The sequence below is a fragment of the Symphalangus syndactylus genome, chromosome 2 (assembly GCF_028878055.3).
Source record: "Symphalangus syndactylus isolate Jambi chromosome 2, NHGRI_mSymSyn1-v2.1_pri, whole genome shotgun sequence".
Lineage (NCBI taxonomy): Eukaryota > Metazoa > Chordata > Mammalia > Primates > Hylobatidae > Symphalangus > Symphalangus syndactylus.
Genome location: NC_072424.2, coordinates 44,931,143 through 44,952,728, shown reverse-complemented (window position 1 = coordinate 44,952,728; position 21,586 = coordinate 44,931,143). Strand labels below are relative to the sequence as shown.

Sequence of the window (21,586 nt, the reverse complement as noted above, 5' to 3'; positions counted from 1 at the left end):
TTTCAGGATTTCTCATTATTTTAGATAAAAACATAAACTAAAATATAACCCTAGGAAAAGTTAAAATAGCTTTAAATGTATTCTTTTTCCTTAATGTTGGTTTATGGCATATGCAATTTCACACCTAACATACCCAATTTATGGAAGATATATATAAGCCACAATGATAGCAAAAATATTTAATCATTTAAAAATGTAATCTTTCCATTTAAAAGATTTTTTAAAGTAAGTTTAAAATTATTTCCTTAGTGCTACTATATAGTTTTCAGTACTTTAACACTTAAAATGCAATTACTCAGTAAGGAGCTAATTTTATAGCAAGAGACAGTATGGAGATACAGAATTTCCAGGAAAAATTTTATGAATAGATTTACAATAATGCATAGAAAAAGCATTTACTGATTGCCTACCAAATGTCTAGTCTTTTGCTATTAGACTAAGTATTTGGGCTCAATATAAGGGACTTCCAAAAATGAGTATTAGCCTGCCCCAAAATTCTATTGGGTTTAAAGTGATATTTAACTTCTACTTTCAAAATGTGGATTTGGCTGAAAAACAGTAATACCAATTCATTATTCCAAAAATTAATAAAGAAAGGAAAAAAATAAAGCTTTCTTTTTTGTTGAAAGTTGTCTTGCTATGAAATCTTTAATTTGTAAAATATTTTCTACATACTTAGAAATATGTAGAACATTCAACTGAATGTTCTAAAGGCAAAAGTATAAGGGTAATAATTATTAAAGCATTATATTCTGACCTTTGCTAATAATGTATCATGAATACAGCTTCTCTAATTTTACTTTTATAGATAATAATTTCTTGTATGTTAGGAATGATCTTAATGACTCCAATTCAGTAACTTAACAAAATAAGTTTATCATATTAAAAAGTAAAAATTTTAAAGAATTACCTTTTCCTGAAATTACTTCTTTTTCTACTCGCCACCTAAATCCAAACTGATAATAAAAAAATTACATTTATGCCAATGTAAATTTAAATTAAATTTAAATTATACAGAAATCTAAACATGGAGCCAACAATGACATTCACCAACCTAAAAAATAAATGTAATTCCCATCATGAGAGATTTTTCTCTTCTTATAGGATTTAAAGAAAATATATTGAACAATTACCAATTTATCTGATAAGAGCAATCTACTTTAAGATAGCTTAAAAGTTATGGCCGGGAGCGGTGGCTCACGCCTGTAATCCCAGCATTTTGGGAGGCCGAGGCGGGTGGATCACAAGGTCAGGAGATCGAGACCATCCTGGCTAACATGGTGAAACCCCATCTCTACTAAAAATACAAAAAATTAGCAGGGCGAGGTGGCGGGCGCCTGTAGTCCCAGCTACGCGGGAGGCTGAAGCAGGAGAATGGCGTGAACCCCGGGGGCCGGAGCCTGCAGTGAGCCGAGATTGCGCCACTGCACTCCAGCCTGGGTGAAAGAGCGAGACTCCGTCTCCAAAAAAAAAAAAAGTTATAGGTGCCAGGCCACAAGATACCTAAGTTAACAAATAATATATCTTGTTCTGTAAGACTGACAAGAAAAAAAGAGGTTGTGGTAGAGTAAAGAGGTAGCATATTCTAGTACAAAAAAGTACAGCCTTTGGAGTCAGATTATTTACATTTGCATTTTAGTTCTACCACTTAACAGCTGTATAGTACTGGGCAAATTATTTAATCTCTTTTTGCCTCAGCTTCCTCATATATGTAAAGTAGAAATATGAGTACCTACTTCCTTGGTACTCACAGAGGTTTAAAGAGGTTTAAATGAGATAATACATATGAAACACTTAGAATAGTAACTAGTATACTCCAACAATCATGATTCTTGGTATTTACTCAAATGAGCTGAAAACTAATGTCCACATGAAAACCTAAATATAGATGTTTACAGCAACTTTATTTCTAATTGCTGAAACTTGGAAGCAACCAAGATGTTCTTCATTAAGTGAATGGATAAATAAACAACTGTGGTACATCCAGACGATTAATATTATTCAGTGATAAGAAGAAATATCAAACCATGAAGACATGGAGAAACTTAAGTACATATTACCAAGTGAAAAAACCCAATCTGAAAAGACTACATATATATGATTTCAACTATATGATATTCCAGAAAAGGCAAAACTATGGAGGAAGTAGAAAGATCAGTAGTTGCCAGGGATTAGGAAGGAGGGTGGGATGAACAGGTGGAGCACAGACGATTTTTAGGGCAGTGCAAATATTCTCTATGATACTATAATGGTAGACACACGTCATTACACATTTGTCAAAGCAGTAGAATGTACAATAGCAAGAGTGAACCCTAATGTAAGCTATGGACTTCAAATGATAATGATGTATCAATGTAGGTTCACTGATTGTAACAAATGTACCACTCTGGTGTGGGATGCTGACAGTAGGGAATGTTATGCATGTATGAGGGCAGGGGGTATATGGGAACTCTGTGCTTTCTGCTCAATTTTGTTGTAAACCTAAAAATGCTCTAAAAATTAAAAGCAAACAAAAAATACACTCGGGAAGATTACTTGAACCTGGGAGGTGGAAGCTGCAGTGAGCCATGATCAATGCCATGCATTCCATCCACCCTGGGCAACTGAACAAGATCCTGTCTCAAAACAAACAAAAACTACAACAACAACAAAAAACAACAACAAACAAACAAAAAACCACTCCAGTCTAGAAACATGCATACCTGTACCCAACTCAAGAAGCTCTTGTCACTCATTAGGTCTTAACCTTGGGAAAGTTACTTAATTTCTCTACTTCCTCTTCATGTATAAAAATGGAAATAGTAACAACCTTAAGTTCACTGGATTGTTATAGTAAGACAGAGGATTCACATAAAGTGTTCAATGCCTTGCTAACTTCAGTTTGTTGTGGGTTTTTTTTTTTTTTTCAGCCTTCCGAATAGCTAGGACTACAGGCATGTGCTACCCTGCCTGGCTAATTTTATTTTTTATAGAGACAAGGTCTCACTATATTGCCTAGGCTGGTTTTGAACTCCTACCCTCAAGCTATCCTCCCACCTCAGCCTCCCAAAGTACTGGGATTACAGGCAAGAGCCACTGTGCCTGGCAATTTCAATTGTTTTTTAAAAAAATCATCAATCTATTACTTGAATTTGGCAATTTTGTATTTTAAATGCAAATAAAGGCTCAAAATATTTCAAAATACTCTGATTAAAACCCAACAAAAATAAAATCTTCCAAATCTAGGGGAAAAAATAAAATTTCAGGATAACTCTGTTTAATTCTATTTTTCAGCCTATATATGTATGTGGAGATTGCTTGCCACCCAACATATGTTAGGATGTCTACTGAAGCACAGCCAAGTGTAACAGCAATAGTTTCCAAACTTTCTTCTTCATTCATTAATCTATTCAACAGATAACTTATTAAGCAACTACCTATTGGGCTTGGCATTCCACTGAGGATAAAAAGTGATTATTAAAATAGTGTGTCACCAAGAAGATTATAATCTTATGAGGAAATAATAAATGTAACAAATTACATTATATCCTACTAGTTAAAGACTGTATATTCTTTCCCGACATAAATGTCCTAGTTTGGATTAAAGCTGAAGTTATTCAGGATTTGGTGCTGAGTCTCCTTTTCTTCTCACTCTGCACTCATCACAATGAGGTCACGTACACAAGCAGTAAACAAGAAGGATTCTGACTTTATGACCATCGACTTGAACTTTTATGTGTAAGAAAAATAAACTTTCCAGCTCATTTAAGCCAGTGGTTTTTTTCAGGCAGTCTTCTCTGTCCTTGCAGCTGGACCTAATCCTAACTGATACATTGATCCAACTAAAAAGGGGAAATGCAATAAAGAAAGGAATAGGAGTAAGAGGCAAAGGTGGAAATTCACTAAAAATGCTCTAAAAGTATCTACTATATATATTAGGAGCTGGTTTTAATTAAGTGAATAATACTCTGTCTTTGTATAAATAAAGAGAAAATGCATCCTCGTGAGGGAACCAAAGGCATTACTCTTTCTCCAACACCTCAAACATGGTATGCCAAAACCAAACTCATTATCTTCCCCCCACAAAAAAAACCCCCTCCAAATTCTGTATTTTTCTCATCATCCATGGTCAGAATCTGTGAGTCATATCTGATTTCTTGCTGCATTTACTCTCATTTACAATCACTCATCATGTTCTAGCAGGAAAATACACATTTTTTCAAGATTATTCTCTTTAAAGTGCGATTTCTAGTGGTATCCTTTTTTTAAAAATTGAGAACTCAAATATTTAATTTTTATTTATGTATATTTTCTCCCCTCAACTAGACTAGCTTTTTCTGAAGAGTAGTCACCATGTATTAATCCACAGTACCTGGTCAAGTTTCAATAGATACTGAACAACAACAACAAAATACTGAAGAATTATGATGGTATTATGAGGTGGGGAAAAATAAATGAAAAAAAGAAAAAAAACAACAACTTCAGAACAATCCATGAATAAGCCAGGGCTGAAAAATCTCCTTTGTTACATGCTCCTAGAAAGACATAATTTTCACACTTGATTTACAATATAGTAACTTTAAGTAACTCCAATTACTGTAGTGCTTTTTGAACCAGATGTGGTACAGAGAAGACAGCTGTGAACCAGAGTCCATAAGAAACAGAAGTTTTGGGGATATATTAAGTGCATGGGTTTATAAATAGGGTATACAAAATGAACATTATTACTATTTTCTATAAGAAACTGTGAAGCAACACACATATTAAAGGCACTACTGAAAAAATTATTAAATCAACCCTGGTTCTAATGAGATCAAACGATTTAAATGACAAATAAATCTTCATGATAGATAAATATAAGATAGCTTTTTAAATAGGTTTTTTTCTTAATACAAATATACAGCATCTATGACACGTATTTATGCAACATTCCCTCCTCTCACATTTTTAACTGAGATCTGCTCCTGGGTCATCTTTTCCAGCTATAATTTGATGTTTGAGATAGAAAGAAAAATAACTTTTTATTTTTTAGAGTCTTACTGTCACCCACACCGAAATGCAGTGGCACGATCATAGCTCACTGCAGCCTCAAACTCCTGGACTCAAGCAACCCTCTAATCTCAACCTCCCAAGTAGCTAGAACTATAGGCATGCACCACTGCACCCGGCTAATTTTTTTTAGTTTTTGTGGAGACAAAGTCTCACTATATTGCCCACGCTGGTCTTGAACTCCTGGCCTCAAGCAATCTTCCTGCCTCAGCCTCCCAACGTGCTGAGATTACAGGCATGAGCCATCACGCCCAAACAAAAATAAAATTAACTAAAGTAAGATGTAAACTGGGAAAGGAAATCTGCCATTACTAATTAGCACTGATTGAAATGTTAATTTTACTAGAATAGACATTTATGTAATAGAAGATGTGCATCTGGATCTCTATAAATGGTAATCAATTTTTAAAATCTATCAATTTCAAACATCATCTGTGAAATAAGACATTATTCTGTAGAGTTAAGTCATTCATTACAATCACTAGAGGCTCTAGACTAGAGTCAGGATGAAACAGGATCCAATACCCACTTGTGTTTAATTTTAGACTTTTCATGCCTCAGCTCACAAACAAAAAAAAGCATCCTTGTCCTTCATAAATTTCCATAGGCCTTTTGTAAACTCCACAGCTGCAGAGGTTAAATGGTCCAAATGACACATCATAAATGCAGGACAACTGAGTCTAGAATTAGCATCTTCAAAAGAATAATGTGGGGCACGACAGTATAATAAAAGTTAATATTTTACTTGAATAAGAACCTCTTTCCATAAATATGTAGAAAGCATACCTTATTTTCTTTATATTTACTGAGATCTGCTATGCAGTATTCCTTAAATAATTTATCGTAGTATTTCTTAGCAAGTCTCTTCTCCCTAGACCCATGAAAATATAAATATTATACATTTAGAAACTCAACCATGGTTTGCTACTTTCAAGTGATGTCAAAGAATACATACTACATAAATATTAATGTTTTAAGAGAACTATTACTTACATGTGCATGGAATATCTGGATATTAACTATTAAAAGTGGTTCACTCAGGGAGGGAAATTGGAGAACTGACAGTCACAAATAAGAAGGAGAATCACTCTTCACTGTTTACCCTTTGTAATGTTTGGATTTAAAAAAATATTTTCAGGTATGACTTTTTTCCAAAACAGCAGCATATAACATATTAAAAGATAACACACAATACTGTAAAAAAGAATGTTATTTTTTTGAAGACTAAGTCAAACAATGAGAAGTCAGTTAAAACTGCCAAAAATTACCAAAAGAACCAAATAATCCTAGGCATGATTTTATGTCCTTGATTCAGAACTGTTCTATGAAGGGGCTGAACACCCTGACTAAAAAACCACTCAGAAAACAGGAGAAACAGGACTAAAGCATTTGATGCATTATGCCTCTGATGGCTAATTACCAAGTCATGTCCATTTCGTCCTCCTCATTCCATAGGAATCTATGATTTTCTCGTATAACATCCAAGTCTGTCTTGTCATTTTCCCTGGAAAACAGAACTTTTCAATTTAATACAAAAACAAAAGTAGTCAAATTTAGGTTAAATAGCTCTGTGAGTTTTGGAAAATTTTATAAAAATATAATACATGAAGATAGTTTTTTGGTGAGTATATATTTGTTCATATATTTATAAAAATATTTCAATATCTTCAAAAGGCACTTATAAAAAATACTACTACAGAAGCAAGTTAAATGGATAAGGAATTTGTCTGTAGCATTGGTTTCAATTATACAAATGGTGCTAAGTTACCAAAGCTAGAATGAGAAACCTGACTAAACACTAAATGAATAAAGTGAATGAAAATAAGTTTCAGAATCTAACCAACCACTCTGCTAAGATTTAATTTTAAAAAATATGAAAAGTTTTCCCTATCTCATTTTACTACAGTTTCCTAGATAGAAGACTGAGTAAAGGAGGAAGAAAGCCAAAGGGATTGACCTTTCAAAATAAAATGCTAACAGTCTGGGGGTAAAAAAAAAAAAAAGGAAAAAAAAGTGATTGTTGGGAGATACAGGATAAATTGATAGGGGAGATAAATTGGGGGTAAATGAGGTGGTACTAAAGTTTCTCAGAGCCCTACCAACTCAGAAAATTGTTAGAGGGAAAAAAAAAAACCTCACATAAAACTAAGAAGTTCTAAGACCCACACACGCTACAGCAGCACAATTCCCAATTGCAAAGCTATGGAACCAACCAAAGTGCCCATCAACCAATGAGTGGACAAAGAAAATGTGGTGTGTGTACATATATATATATACACCATGGAATACTACTCAGCCATAGAAAGGAATGAAATGATGTCTTTTACAGCAACTTGGATGGAGCTGGAGGCCATTATTCTAAGTGAAGTAACTCAGGAATGGAAAATCAAATATCATATGTTCTCATTTATATGTGGGAGCTAAGCTATGAGGATGCAAAGGCAAAAGACTGATATAATGGACTTTAGGGACTCAATGCGGGGGAAGGCCAGGAGGGAGGTGAGGGATAAAAGACTACATTTAGGTATAGCATACAGTGCTCGGGTGATGGGTGTACTAAAATCTCAGAAATCATCACTAAAGAACTTATGCAGGCAACCGAAAACCACCTGTACCTCAAAAACTATTGAAATAAAAATAAAAACTTAAAAAAACAAAAACAAAACAAAACAAAAAACAAGTTCTGATAGAAGAGCCTTAAACATGGGAAGGACTTTGATGTGCAAGAAATGCTAGAGTGAGATTTCTTGTTTACCTATCTTTTAAAAAGCAATCCCAAACATCAAGGTATAAAAATGTCCTTATTTCAAAGATCCTTGCCAAGAAGACACATGAGTATTCTTCACATATCCTTTTATCACCAGGGTTGTGCCCAGATCAGCAGGTAAAGAGTCTACCTGAGGCCTGTCCAAAAAAATGAGATTCATGAAGAGCTACTCAGGAGCTGTGGATGGTATCTCTACCTTATAATATGAAAAAGAAACTGGGGCCAGGTGCAGTGGCTCACGCCTGTAATCCCAGCACTTTGGGAGGCCAAGGCGGGTGGATCACAAGGTCACGAGTTCAAGACCAGCCTGGCCAAGATGGTGAAACCTCGTCTCTACCAAAAATACAAAAATTAGCCAGGCATGGTGGCAGGAGCCTGTAATCCCAGCTACTCGGGAGCCTGAGTAGCTTGAACTACTCGGGAATCGCTTGAACCACGGCGGCACAGGTTGCAGTGAGCCGAGATCAAGCCACTGTTCTCCAGCCTGGGCGACAGAGTGAGACTCCATCTTAAAAAAAAAAAAGGCAAACTGGAATTGAAAGCAGGGAAGAATGACAGAATTATAAGGCACAGTAGCTGTGGGTCTTTAAAGTTTTCCATAACCCACATTCCCTTCTATGTAAACTTCCTGATACTTACCCCAAACGCTTGAAGTCTTCTTTTTTGCCACCGTAGTATAAAATATAGTCATTTACGAACTTTGTATGTCTTTGATACTGAAATGCAAAAAATTAAGGATTTTATTCTCTTAGGAGCTGTTTGGTGTCATAATATATTGCTGATTGGGGGTAAAAAAGAGCATAATATGAGTCTATTTAGCTTTTTAAAAATATTCACATACTATACATGCTTATACATTCAGAAAATCTAGAAGGGTATATATTAAATTGTTGAAAGTGAAGATTGTAAAGTACAGGCTTTCTTTTGAATATTTTTCAAGCATATACTACTCTTGTGATAAAAATATATCTCCATCTGGGGAGAAAGAGGGCTTCTTATTCTATTGCTGAACTGCATATAGCCTCCTACCACCACTCATTCTAATAATCACAATATGAAAAATTTAAAAATTATAGTTTCTAAAAGTAGAGTAGAATTTATCTTTCATTATCATAAAATATAATTTATCTATTTTAGTAACGATAAAGCCTCTAAATAGAAAATGCAACTTTTCTAATATTAAATCCCAACATTAAACTTTCAAAAAAAGCAAATATAAAAAATCAATTTTTATAGTCTTTTAAATTCAAAGAATAAAATGCCATGTTTACTTTCAAAGCAGTGTAACAAAATATGTGAGCATTTTATTTTTTGTTTTAAAAAGCTCAACAGCACTCTCTCTAGAGCCAAACATGCACATAATAGCTAACCTCGCCTTCTACAATACTCTCTGTGACTATTACATTAAACATATATAGTGATTTAACTGATCATAATGTGTACTAATAGACAATTTAATCAGAATACGGTATTTCCATATTGTAACAAACCAGTTAATATTTCAGGAAAAAAAAAAGAGAGAGACAGAAAAACCAAATATCTGGAGATCTGGATTCTAGCTCTTGATCTACCACTAACTGGTCACATGACCATGGCAAGTCATGTAACCTATTAGAGCTGGGGTCAGCAAACATTTTCTGCAAAGGGCCAGATGGCAAATATTTCAGGCTTTGCAAGCCATATGGTCTCTGTTGCAAATGCTCAGTTCTGCCATTTTAGCATGAAAGCAGCCAAAGACAACACATAAATGAAGCATGGCTGTATTCCAATATAATTTTATGTACAAGAACAGGTGGTGGGTGGAACTTTTGCTTCCGGGAAGATGGAGTAGGCAAAGATGTACTTTTCCCTATTCCTCATACTAACAACAACTAAAATCCTTGTATATTATATATCAAACATAAAAAGACTCTAAAAGGTGGAGGAAAGAAGGCACCCCGCTAGGGACCTCCTGAAGACCTATGGTATTACATGATAGTGAGTTCCCTAGGTTTTCTTTTTTTCTTATATATTCTAGAATTGGAGGTAAAGAAGGTGACAACCTGGAAACACCAACAGGCATGGACTAAAAAAGCGTCAACTAAAGCCTGTTCTCTCTAACCAAATGACCAAGAGTCAGCCTAGCAAGACAACTTTGAGACAATAACTACTCTACTCTTGTCAAACAATCCAGAGAAAACTGTGGCTCCCAGTCAGAATCGCAATTATTAAAAAGTCAGGAAACAACAGATGCTAGCAAGGCTGTGGAGAAACACGAACGCTTTTACACTGTCGGTGGGAACGTAAAACAGTTCAACCGTTATGGAAGACAATGTGGCAATTCCTCAAGGATCTAGAATCAGAAATAACATCTGATCCAGCAATCCCATTACTGGGTATATACCAAAATGAATATAAATCATTCTATTATAAAGATACATGCACATGTATGTTTATTGCAGCACTATTCACAATAGCAAAGACATGGAACCAATCCAAATGTCCATCAATGATAGACCAGATAAAGAAAATGTGGTACATATACACCATGGAATACTATGCAACCACAAAAAGGAATGAGATCATGTCCTTTGCAGGGACATGGATGAAGCTGGAAGCCACCATCCTCAGCAAACTAACACAGGAACAGAAAACCAAACACCACATGTTGTCACCCATAAATGGGAGCTGAACAACGAGAACACATGGACACAGGGAGGGGAATAACACACACTGGAGCCAGTGGGCAGGGAAGGGTGAGGGTGATGGGTTGATAGGTGCAGCAAACCACCATGGCACATGTATACCCTATGTAACAATCCTGCACATTCTGCACGTATCCCAGAATTTAAAGTAATAAAACAAAATAAAGAAAAAAATAAAATAAATCCTCACACACAAAACAACAAACAAACAAACAAACAAAAAAAAACCTGTGGCTCCAACTCCACCTATGCCAGAAAAAACAGTGCCCATACTTTCACTCTCACCAGGCTGTAACTAGGTGCCCCCAGTGCAGTAGGTGTCAGAGAAGGCAGAGCAAATGTTTAAATGCTAAAGGAACAAATGGCAGATGAGATCCATGGAAAAGCTAGCTATTGGGTTAGGAGATAAGAAGAATAAATCAATTAGTGACACAATGGTACTTCTATAACTTAAAGGAAAAATATTGGAACAGCATAGTGAAACAGATGATCACAGGTAGGGGGCGTTATCAAATTGACACTGTCTCCTTCTCCCAATTCTGATCACAGCAATAAATACCCAAAAATACTTCAGTTCTTGCTTGGTATCTCTTAAATTCTCCAATATTCTCAACAGCAGTATGGATGGCCAGTGTAGCAGTTAGTGTCATCAGTCAGTCTTATTAAAAAACTGAGTTGACAAATGGCTATAACCAGGAAGCAGGGTTTATCTTAAAGATAGCTTTAAGTCATGCCTAAAAATTAAAGCCATAGCAGGCCTGAGGACAGTCCACAGGCAGGCCTCATTTTATTTTTATTTTTTCCTTAAATCCAGGGACAGGCTAGATAGACCTAATTTTAAATACAAGTTTTATAGAGACCTTAAATAGCAAACAACCAGGTAGGAAGAGAATAAATTAAAATGAGACTAAAGATAAGTATAGGAAAAGGAACTGTTGAAAGCTTGAAAAAACAATTTGGAAAATATATTTGCAGATTCATGTACTTTATAAACCTATTTATAGAGTACTATAATATGTTTTATTATTTTTGTCTCTAAATCTTTCCTATATATTAGTAAAAGAGAATTGTACCCAAAAGTATAAATGGCAAAATCCTACATCACTACTTATCTTTAAAAATAAAAAAGCCTATTTGACTTCACAAGATTTTATAAAACAAAAAAGATTTTAAAATATTCTACTAGTTATAAAAATCTGGAAATAAAAAAAGGATACAGCATCCATAGCTATGAGATGAAACCTTCTATTTCTTGCTTCTTCCCTGTTAAAACAAATTTTTTTCAGAAAATTCAAAATGTTTATATTCAAATTAACATAATCAAATCCCCTAGTCCGTAGTTGATGAAGCAACTTAAACCAAGAAATAGAAGTGCCACTGAAATACCATACCTATCCAGCAATTCTGCTGCAACTTGTTTATGGGCCACCTTTCCATGTTTTTCTTTCTGAAATGGTTTTTGGAGCAGTAAGTAGTCTTCAACTGTCCTGGTATATTAAGAAGAAAATAAGAGTTCATTTTTTTCAAAGGTTACTTTCTAATTCTTTATATTTTCATAATTGGAATATACTTTAAAGAATGTAAGTCTTAACTTTAAGAAGACTCACTGATCTTTAATGAGATATTTTACATTTCCTTAAATAGCTTAATTAATACCCTAACATTACTTAATACCTGTAACACGGGGAAGATGAAACTAACAAAAGCATGGACTCTAGTGTCATATCACCTAGGTTCCTGATTCAAATCCTAATTCTGTCAATTACTACCTTAATCTTAATAAGATTCAATTAGTTATCTCTTTGTTTCCTCATTTCTCTATCTGTAACATAGTGATAAGGAAGTTTTTGGTAATTAATAATACACAAAAAGCAAGGCTGATTATAGAGAACACAAACCACAGATCCAGCTCGTCCAACCCATGGGCCTCATGTGGCCCAGGATGGCTTTGAATGTGGCCCAACACAAATTTGTAAACTTTCTTAAAACATTAAGACACTTTTTCACTTTTTTTTAACCTCATCGGCTATCATTAGTGTATTTTATGCAGGCCCAGCAGGGCTTCAGGCCAACAGTGTGAACCAACAGATTCACAATTGTGTGTGCTCCACTGTAGCACGTGGCCCAAGACAATTCTTCTTCCAGTGTGGCCCAGGAAAGCCAAAAGATTGGACACCCTGTCATAGACTGTCAGCCCTAGTTCTAGTGATGAATATAATCCTGGAGCAGAGTATCCAACTAGATTTGCTCAAATTCTATTCTTACAAAGTAGTATTTTTGAGAGAAAAATCTAGAAAATATAAAGCATCAAAAATGTAATTTATTACAATTAGTACTATCCTTTATCGCAGAGACTGAGTATCCTATAAAAATGTTCAGACCCTGTTAGTATGCCTAATATATTGCTCTCAGTGTGAAATAATAAGTCAACTTCTGTACGTTTGCTTAGCAAAAATCAGTCAACAGCCTGGTGTGTAAGTTTGGTTAGTATACATCAGTCAACCACTCCTGAGTCAAAGTATAAAACTGAGTTTCTATGCACTGAAAGCTAAGAACAATGCTCCTACGCACAGCAGCTCCACCAAGACGTATCCTGCTTATAATGCACAGGCTTTATGTGCTAAGAGTTTTTGTCTCTTGCAATTCAATAAAACCTTCCTTGAGTTTCTTCCCGTGACCTCTTAGTCTGCTCATTCATGTATCCATAAGAACTGTGCTGCATTATACTTTCATCCTCCATATTAACTTCGCTTTGAAGGCAAGTAATGGCAAGAGACCACCATTCAAGCCCCTTCTGAGCTACAACATTTGCAAATAAACAGTCCTTGACAGTTGAATGAAAAATATATGTAATGAAAAGGTTTCACTGATTTCTGAAAAGATTCCAGAAATCTGAAACTCTTCTTTCCCTTTCAATAAACCCCTTTGCAGAATTAATGTTTTATTTTTCCCACAATTGTTCTCCAATTTTTAATCAATGTGTTAGCTTAATGAACAAAAATTCATTCGCTAGAGCAATTGTCTTCACATGTAAACACAATTAAAAAATTTCACTCTTATTTATACTTCATAATAATCTAGAAAGGATGTGAAAAACAGATCAATAAAAAAAATTACTTACCTTTTTTTCCTTTTGCTGGATTCTCCACAGTGTTCATCATCACTAAAATCAGAATCGTAGCCTCCATGACCATGCATCTGTAAAGGAGTACAAAGTCAGCTATTTAGAATCTATGTTGCCAATTGTCCAGGAAACAGAATAATTCAAAATAAGTTATCTTAAACAGCCACAACAGTTTTAAAGGATCACTGTGGGCAGATTCCTGTTCACAGGCCATCTAGCCATCTAAAACTTTCATTCGCTTTTAAATAAGAGACATACCTTTCAGGAAATGAATCAACATTTTTCACCCTTAATTATCATTAGGTGAACAAAGAAGGCTACTTTTTGATCTTTTCACTGAAAACCAGGCCTAGAAGCTGCAGCGACTGCTTACAAGGTTTAGCAATGCTTCACTTTTGATTCAGAGTAGTAATAATCACTGCGTGTTTATCACCAACTTTGTTCCAGACATTGTGTTAAGTACTTTACAAACACTTCTTATTCTGCAAGTTAGAAAGTTATCTTCATTTAGGAATGAAGTAATCAAAGTTAGGTAAATCTATTTACAAATCCAGTAAGCGGCTAATCTGCTCTACTTGATTCTTGTGCCCACAATTTCAATTACTCCAAATTTCCTCTCTGGAATATGATTTACCATATTCCAGGAGAATTACAGTATTTGTGAATAGTACATCATCAATTGATGAACTTTCCTGTAATCTTTTTCAACATATGTAGAGATTTCCATTTTCTTTTGAGTTTCTTTAAGGTAAACCACCTTGCCCTTTGGATTAGTCAGCTTTCTCTTGTTTCATTTTATTTATCTAGTTATTTTAGAGTCTCGCTCTATTGCCCAGGCTGGAGAGCTGTGGCGCCATGATGGCTCACAACATCCTCAACCTCCTGGGCTCAATCAATCCTCCCACCTCAGCCTCTCCAAGTAGCTGAGACTACAGGAGTGCACCATCACACCTGGCAAACTTAAATAATTTTTTTTTTGTAGATAAGGGATTTCGCCATGTTGCCCAAGCTGGTCTCAAACTCCTGGTCTTGAGCAATCCGTCCACCTCAGCATCCCAAAATGCTGGGACTTCATTTTAGAACTGAAATTCTCAGAAATGCTGTTAGACCTCAGTTGCCACTCAATTGTATTGGAAGAAGCTCCTAGTTCCAGCTTTACACTGAATTTAGAACACACACTAAGACGGATGGATGGACTATTTGATGTCATAAATAACTAATTTACATGGCTGGAAGGAACAGTCCAGGTTAAATATCAAATTATTAAAACTAATATGACGACAGCAAGTGCAGCTGGAAAAAGAGGAAAGAACTCCCTAAACTTCATTGCACTGGATCTAGGATAAACGACGTTTCTAGTCCTGGCTACCTTGAATGAGTCATTTCATCTCCCTGGACTTCATCTATTAAATAAGGTAGCTACATGAAATAATCTTTAAGTTGTTTAAATCTTTAAATAACCTTTAAAGTCTGTAATCCCATTTTCAAACTTTGGTGTGTGGGTATATACCTCTCTTCTCTGTCCCACTAAAATCCTAGACAGGAAGATGCTAGTTAAGGTTGGAGATGAAGGTTTGAAAGCCACAGTTCCAACTCTACCCTCCCTTACATCTGTTATTGCCTTACACACCTGGATTTTACACCGTTTTTTAGGTCAACTCCAGCTGTCTTATCACATCTGTTCAAGCTATATTGTCCTCTCACTGTCCTATGTCCTCACGTTCTTTACATCTTGATGGGGGACAGCTGTAGTGTGGAGTTTAGAGATATATTCTAGGTTCAGCCTACTAGAATTCACTGCTTGGCTCTGCACTTTTCATTTGTCTTCCTTTGGGCCTGTTCCTTAACCTCTCCAAGCCTCAGTGTCCTCATTTATAAAAAGAGGCTAGTAAGGTGGCTGACCTCATACGAATGGAGATTAAAAGAGCTGCCTCATCTAAAGGGTTTTAACGGTGTCTTGTATAGTGAAACCCAGTAAATGTTAACTATCATCATCATCATCATCATCTTGTCCCTCGCCCCAGGACACCACTTCCTACTCTTGCTCCCACTCTCCCATTTCTTTATTCGCTGGCCGCTCCATCCAACCCATACCTATCTTAACTCACTGGTTGAACTAAAAAGCTCTCACTTCAGGCTACAGATCAACTGACAAGAGCGGGGAGAAACTCAAAAACGGAGATGCCAGGTGTCTCCAGAATCTGTCATCCAAAAAATAAAACAAAACAAAACAAAACCGACGATCAACTAGTACTATACGAAAAACAAGTTTTGAGGTCCTTCTCCCTGACGCCAAATATACCCCTCCTCACACACCCTTTCCCTTCCTCCCTGTGTGCCAAGTTCGCCCCCGGAGGCGTCGTTTCCTTCTTTCCCGGCAGCTGCAGCGACGACCCACGGCCTGAGAGAGCCGCTGCAGGACAGGTCCCGTGCGCCCGGCCGCGCAGCCTCGCCACAACCACAGCCGCCACCGCCGCCGCCGCCGCCGCCGCCGCCGCCGTCGCCCGCAACCCGCCTCTCCCTACGGGTCCCGACTGGGCACCACTTCCGGTCCGACACGGCTACGTGTTGCATCTAAATGGCACCGTCCCCCGAGTGCGCCGATCTTGTGCTACAGCCAGAACAGCTCCGGGAAACAAGGGCAGCGAGAGAAACGGCCCGGGAAGGGACGAAGAGGCTTCCAGCTTTCGCCAAGTCGCGGCTCCCAGTTTTTCTCTGGGCCTCCTTCCTTTCCCCTCTAGGGAATCCGGCATCTAGTACCGCTGGCACTGCTTGCTGCTTAGCCCACGCCTCTCATTTGAAAATATATTTTGTTTTACCTTGCCTATCACCTGCCTTCCTCTCTCTAGTAACCTTAGTAACGCCTCCTCAGAGGATCCTCGCAGAGCATCTCATCAGCGCTTCAGATCAGCCTCTCCCTCCTTCCCCCAGTAAAACAGTTCTCATAATTAGAACAAAAATATCTTTCCATCGTTTCGCCACCCACACAATAGATACCATTCGAAAAGCAGTGCTGATGGCAGAAGAGCTCATCTAATTTGTGAGGAAAGAAAGAATAGGGAGCAGAGATTTCTCAGGGTTGAGGATTCTCTGCCGACAAGCGACCTGGCACATGCGAAAAGGGATCCAAAATAGAATCTTAAAAAGAAGAAGAAGAAAGGCAGGAAAAGTTGGATTATTTTAAGCGCCACTAGGTTCTTCTTGTGCTTTGCCTTTTCTACATCACGACGCCCTACTCTTTCCAGTCTAGTTGCTTGGTTCATGTCTTGTCTCTCGCTGGCATTAGCAGCTATTCATTTTTGCTTCCTCCTCAGTACCCAAAACGGTGCCTTGGAAATCACAAGTGCTAATTAAATATTTGTTGAATTGAACTGGCACGCTTCTGGCTTTTACAGTGGGCTCTTTTTAGAGAAAACCTTGGCACTTAATGCACACTCATTTTACATCTTTTGCCCTAAACAGTAGATAATGATATCCTTATCAGTTCAAGTCTCTAACCCTGACAATAAATTATAGATACATTCTGCTTTACCCATTGCAGTGAATGTGATCTTAAAAGGCTATAAGATAAATTAAATTATTGTAAATTAACTTATTCCAAAATGCAATCGGATTATACTTCAATAAAAACTTTTACTAAAAAAAGTGAAAGCAACAGGAAGCCTTACAATTTGATGTTATAGTATGTGGAATTATTTTGTCAAGCAGTTTCTTTTTTGGTAAATATATTAAACATATAATTATTTTATTGTTAATAAAACTAAACAGACCTGTACCTCATATCCAATTTCCTTTCTATCCATATTTGACATTTATTAGCATTTTTCTACCATCCCTAGCATCTTCTTGTTTGTTGCTTCATTTTAGTATTCCAACAACCCCGTGCTGCTGTGTTATTAGCCTCATTTTACACATGAGGAAGAGAGGCACAGAACCTAAAGCCACAAACCTGGTGAGGGTCGAGAACGGGGTAGTACTTGTCTCTGTCTCTCTATAAGACCCAGTTTCTCTCTCTCTCTTTCTCTTTTCTCTCTCTCTCGCTCCCCTACTTCATGGATTGTGTGGGAAGTAGCTTCTGGTTCCAACATTTCTAAGAATTTCAGATCTGTTGCTACCAGTCCATTCAGGCAAAGATTTCCATTTTTTACTTTGAGACAGCAGTTACTGAAAAAGAGTAAATAGAAAATATATATTAGGCATAGATTGCATCATCTGAACTAAAAATAATACAGGATAGAAAACCTACCTGCTTAGGAAATCTCAAGTTAACAATTATAGCTCAACGACAATAAAAAACACAAATATTTATTAAGTGCCTACTCCAGGCAGGACACTGCCCTAGACATCAGGGTTACAGGTATGTAACAGCAACTCCTTATCCTTGAAGGTTGACTAGTAAGAAAGACAATATATGGAATAACTACAACAATATATTCTGTCGCATACCAAGTGTCTAGTACATGCATGAACCTGTTGTTCCTAATTTATAAAATATGTTATTTCAATGGATATGAAAATTTAAATGTGCACTAATGCTATGTAACTCAAAGCAACAAAATACTATATTAGGTATGTGGTGAGGATGAGGGAAGTTGAGTGATGATGGTGATGATAATACCAAGTAATAATTCTGATATAAACTATGACTGTGCATTCTTTTTTTTATTCAAGACTGAGTCTCACTCTGTCACCCAGGCTGGAGTGTAGTGGCGTGATCTCGGCTCACTCCAACCCCCGCCTCCTGGGTTCGAGCAATTCTCCTGTCTCAGCCTCCGGAGTAGCTGGGACTAGAGGCTCACACCACACCCGGCTAATTTTTGTATTTTTTTAATAGAGACGGGGTTTCACCATGTTGGTCAGGCTGGTCTCGAACTCCTGACCTCAGGTGATCCACCCACGTTGGTCTCCCAAAGTGCTGGAATTACAGGCGTGAGCCACCGCGCCCAACAAATGTGCATTCTTTCTTTTTCTTTTCTTTTCTTTTTTTTTGAGACAGGGTCTCACTTCGTCACCCAGGCTGAAGTATAGTGGTGCCATCTCAGCTCAACCTCCACCTCCCAGGTTCAAGCCATTCTCCTGCTTCAGCCTTCCCAGTAGCTGGGACTACAGGTGTGAGCCAGCATGCCTGGCTAATTTTTGTATTTTTAGTAGAGACAGGGTTTCACCATGTTAGCCAGGCTGGTCTCAAACTCCTGACCTCAAGTGATCCCGCCTCGGCCTCCTGAAGTGCTGGGATTACAGGCGTGAGCCACTGCACCTGGCTGAATGTGCATTCTACTAATACTGTGTGTCTATGAGAAGATGGCATTTTCCAAAAATATACGAATATATACCATTATATACCACATATACCAATATATCCTATTAAACATGTTCTTTTTATAATATGATGCTGACACTTCTCTATCGTAAGCTAATACCTATGGCCACAGCTTTGAATCTGGGCATGTCAGTGACTATAGTAGAAGTAATGCTAAGAGACTTCTGAGGCTAAGTTGCAAAAGGTGACAGAGCCTCTGCCTGGGTTTGTCACTACTTCTTTAGCTGACATGGAGTGGAGCAGAGATGAGGTAACTTCACTGAGCCTCACCCAGATTGCAGATTAATAATCAGAATAAGTATAATTGTTTCAAGCCACTAAGGCTTTGAGGTTGTTTGTTATATACCAATAAATATCCAGAACCATCTGTTGTCTCACTTAACCTCCATAACATTTGATGTTATGGAGCCACACTGGGCTTTCTTTGTTTCTTCAACATGCATGCCTCTTCAGATTTACCATTTCCTCTACCCGGGATGGTCTTAAACCCTTTCTGTTTGCCTCCCTAACTCCTCTTTATCCTTCAAAACTCAACTTAGGTGAAGAAAAGGCCTTTCATGAGCACCTCTCCCACAGACTAGATAGGATTACTGATAATATGCACATTACTTTCCATTGCACTTAGCTATATACACAGTAATAATTTAGCCCTGTTTCCCTCACTGAGATGCAAGCTCCACAATGGCAGGAAGCATACCTCTCTTTTTCAGGGTGGAATCCCCAGTGCTCAGCACAGTGCAGACACATGATAGTTGCTCAGAATATTTATTGAACAAATGAAGTAGGTACTATTATTATCCCCACTTTACAATAAGAAAACAGATTTTTTAAAAGTTATATAACACTTCCAGAGTCATGAGTAAGCAAATGGAGGCACAAATATAACTGACTTCAAAGCTCACACCATACACACACACACACACACACACACACACACACACACATATATGAGATATGGTTTGGCTCTGTGTCCCCACCCAAATCTTATGTTGAATTGTAATCCGCAGTGTTGGAGGTGGGGCCTGATGGGAGGTGATTGGATCATGGGGGTGGTTTCTAATGGTTTAGCACCATCTCCCTAGTGCTGTCTTGTGACAGAATTCTGAAGAAATCTGGTTGTTTAAAAGTGTGTAGCACCTCCCCCTTTGCTCTCTTTCTCCTACTCCTGCCATGTAAGACATGTCTGCTTCCTCTTCACCTTCCACAATGATTGTAAATTTCCTGAAGCCTCCCTAGCTGTGCTTCTTGTGCAGCCCGTAGAACTGTGAGTGAATTAAACCTCTTTTCTTTACAAATTACCCAGTCCCAGATAGTTCTTTATAGCAATGTGAGTACTAATACTAAATATATACACATATATACACACACATATATGTATATATAGAGAGAGATAGGTAGAGAGAGAGTGTTATCTCTCTGTTGCCCAAGGTAGAGTGCAGTGGCACAATCGTGGCTCACTGCAGCCTCAACTCCCAGGCTCAAGCAATCTTCCCACATCAGCCTGCTGAGTAGCTGGACCATAGGCTGCTGCCACCACACCTGGCTATTTGAAAAAATTTTTTGTAGAGACAGGGTCTCACTGTGTTTCTCAGGCTGGTCTCCCACTACTGAGCTCAAGCTATACTCCCACCTTGGCCTTCCAAAGTGCTGGGATTACAGGTGTAAGCCACAGTGCCTAGCCCAAAGCTCACGCTGTTGACCACCATACATATTGCCTTTCAGTAAGGCCCATCGTGGTTTGTGATACTTAAAAGAATTAGAAACTTTTTTTATAAATTGAGACAGAGGGATTAGTAAGAGGCAGGAAAGGATTTGTAGAGGAAGTGGGACTTAAGCTATGACTTAAACGTAGCTCTTGAGAGGAGATGAGAGAAGGGGGCAGTCAAGGCAAGGGAGTTTCGGTAAAGGATTAGAGGTGGAAATATACACAGGTTCCTTAGAGCAATTGGAGTAGATCACTTGAGCTGGAGAAGAATTTTTGAAAAGGATTAGTGAAAGAAAGATCAGAAAGAGAGATTAGAGTCAGATTTGGGGCATTCTTAAATGCTAGGGTGCAGAGATTAGTTTAGAGCTAGGGAAGTAATGTAAAGAATACAGTGGTGGTTTGGACTTGTAGATATCTGAAATCAAATTTATGTATAAATCCTGGCTCTGCCATTTACAAGCTATGTGGCGTTGAGCATCACTTAATGTTCTTCAAGTTTTCATCGTCTTCTGTAAAATGGGAATAATGACAGTAACTACTTCACAGTATTCTTGTGAGAATCAATTAGATGTTGCATTTAAAGTGTTTAGGCTAGTGCCTGGCACATGGTAAGACTTAAATGTTCACTAAATGTTCACTTAAATTGTTTTAAAGAGGAGGCAATATAGATAGAGTGCAGGAAGTGGTGGGAATAGAAACAGAAAATTTCATTTAAGAGCGAGTTGAAGAAATTAGTGGTAAAAGATATGAGTCATTGGGTATAGGGCACAAAGGATACAGAAGTGAAAGGTGCCTCCAAAACTGAAGACACTGAAATACCATAGGTGCCCCTGATGAAAATGGAGGGGGTGACTAAAAAAATGACATTGTCTTGGGGAAATGATAAGTTGGCTTCAAGTGGGGATTTGGCACTACAACAAAACACACAAACAATTAAAATACCTCTTCCAAGCAAAAG

General features: G+C 37.4%; 1 protein-coding gene across 5 annotated transcripts in view; it reads right to left on the bottom strand.

Annotated features, from left to right (window-relative positions):
• Nucleotides 1-16,174, bottom strand: part of LOC129469040 (protein FRA10AC1) — a 33,740-nt gene extending 17,566 nt beyond the window's left edge. The window contains exons 1-8 of one of the 5 annotated variants that reach the window (XM_055255196.2): nucleotides 15,920-16,174; nucleotides 13,601-13,677; nucleotides 11,871-11,966; nucleotides 11,697-11,742; nucleotides 8,435-8,511; nucleotides 6,449-6,532; nucleotides 5,815-5,899; nucleotides 911-956 (exon numbers count right to left, since the gene is read on the bottom strand). In XM_055255196.2, the coding sequence (XP_055111171.2) occupies nucleotides 911-956; nucleotides 5,815-5,899; nucleotides 6,449-6,532; nucleotides 8,435-8,511; nucleotides 11,697-11,742; nucleotides 11,871-11,966; nucleotides 13,601-13,677 (511 nt within the window). In that variant the 5' untranslated portion in view covers nucleotides 15,920-16,174. Of the gene's footprint in view, nucleotides 1-910; nucleotides 957-5,814; nucleotides 5,900-6,448; nucleotides 6,533-8,434; nucleotides 8,512-11,696; nucleotides 11,743-11,870; nucleotides 11,967-13,600; nucleotides 13,678-15,233; nucleotides 15,840-15,919 lie in introns of those variants that run through there. The other 4 variants (XM_063630083.1, XM_055255205.2, XM_063630100.1 and 1 more) reach the window with 4 other exon arrangements.
• Between the last annotated feature and the right edge of the window lie 5,412 nt (nucleotides 16,175-21,586).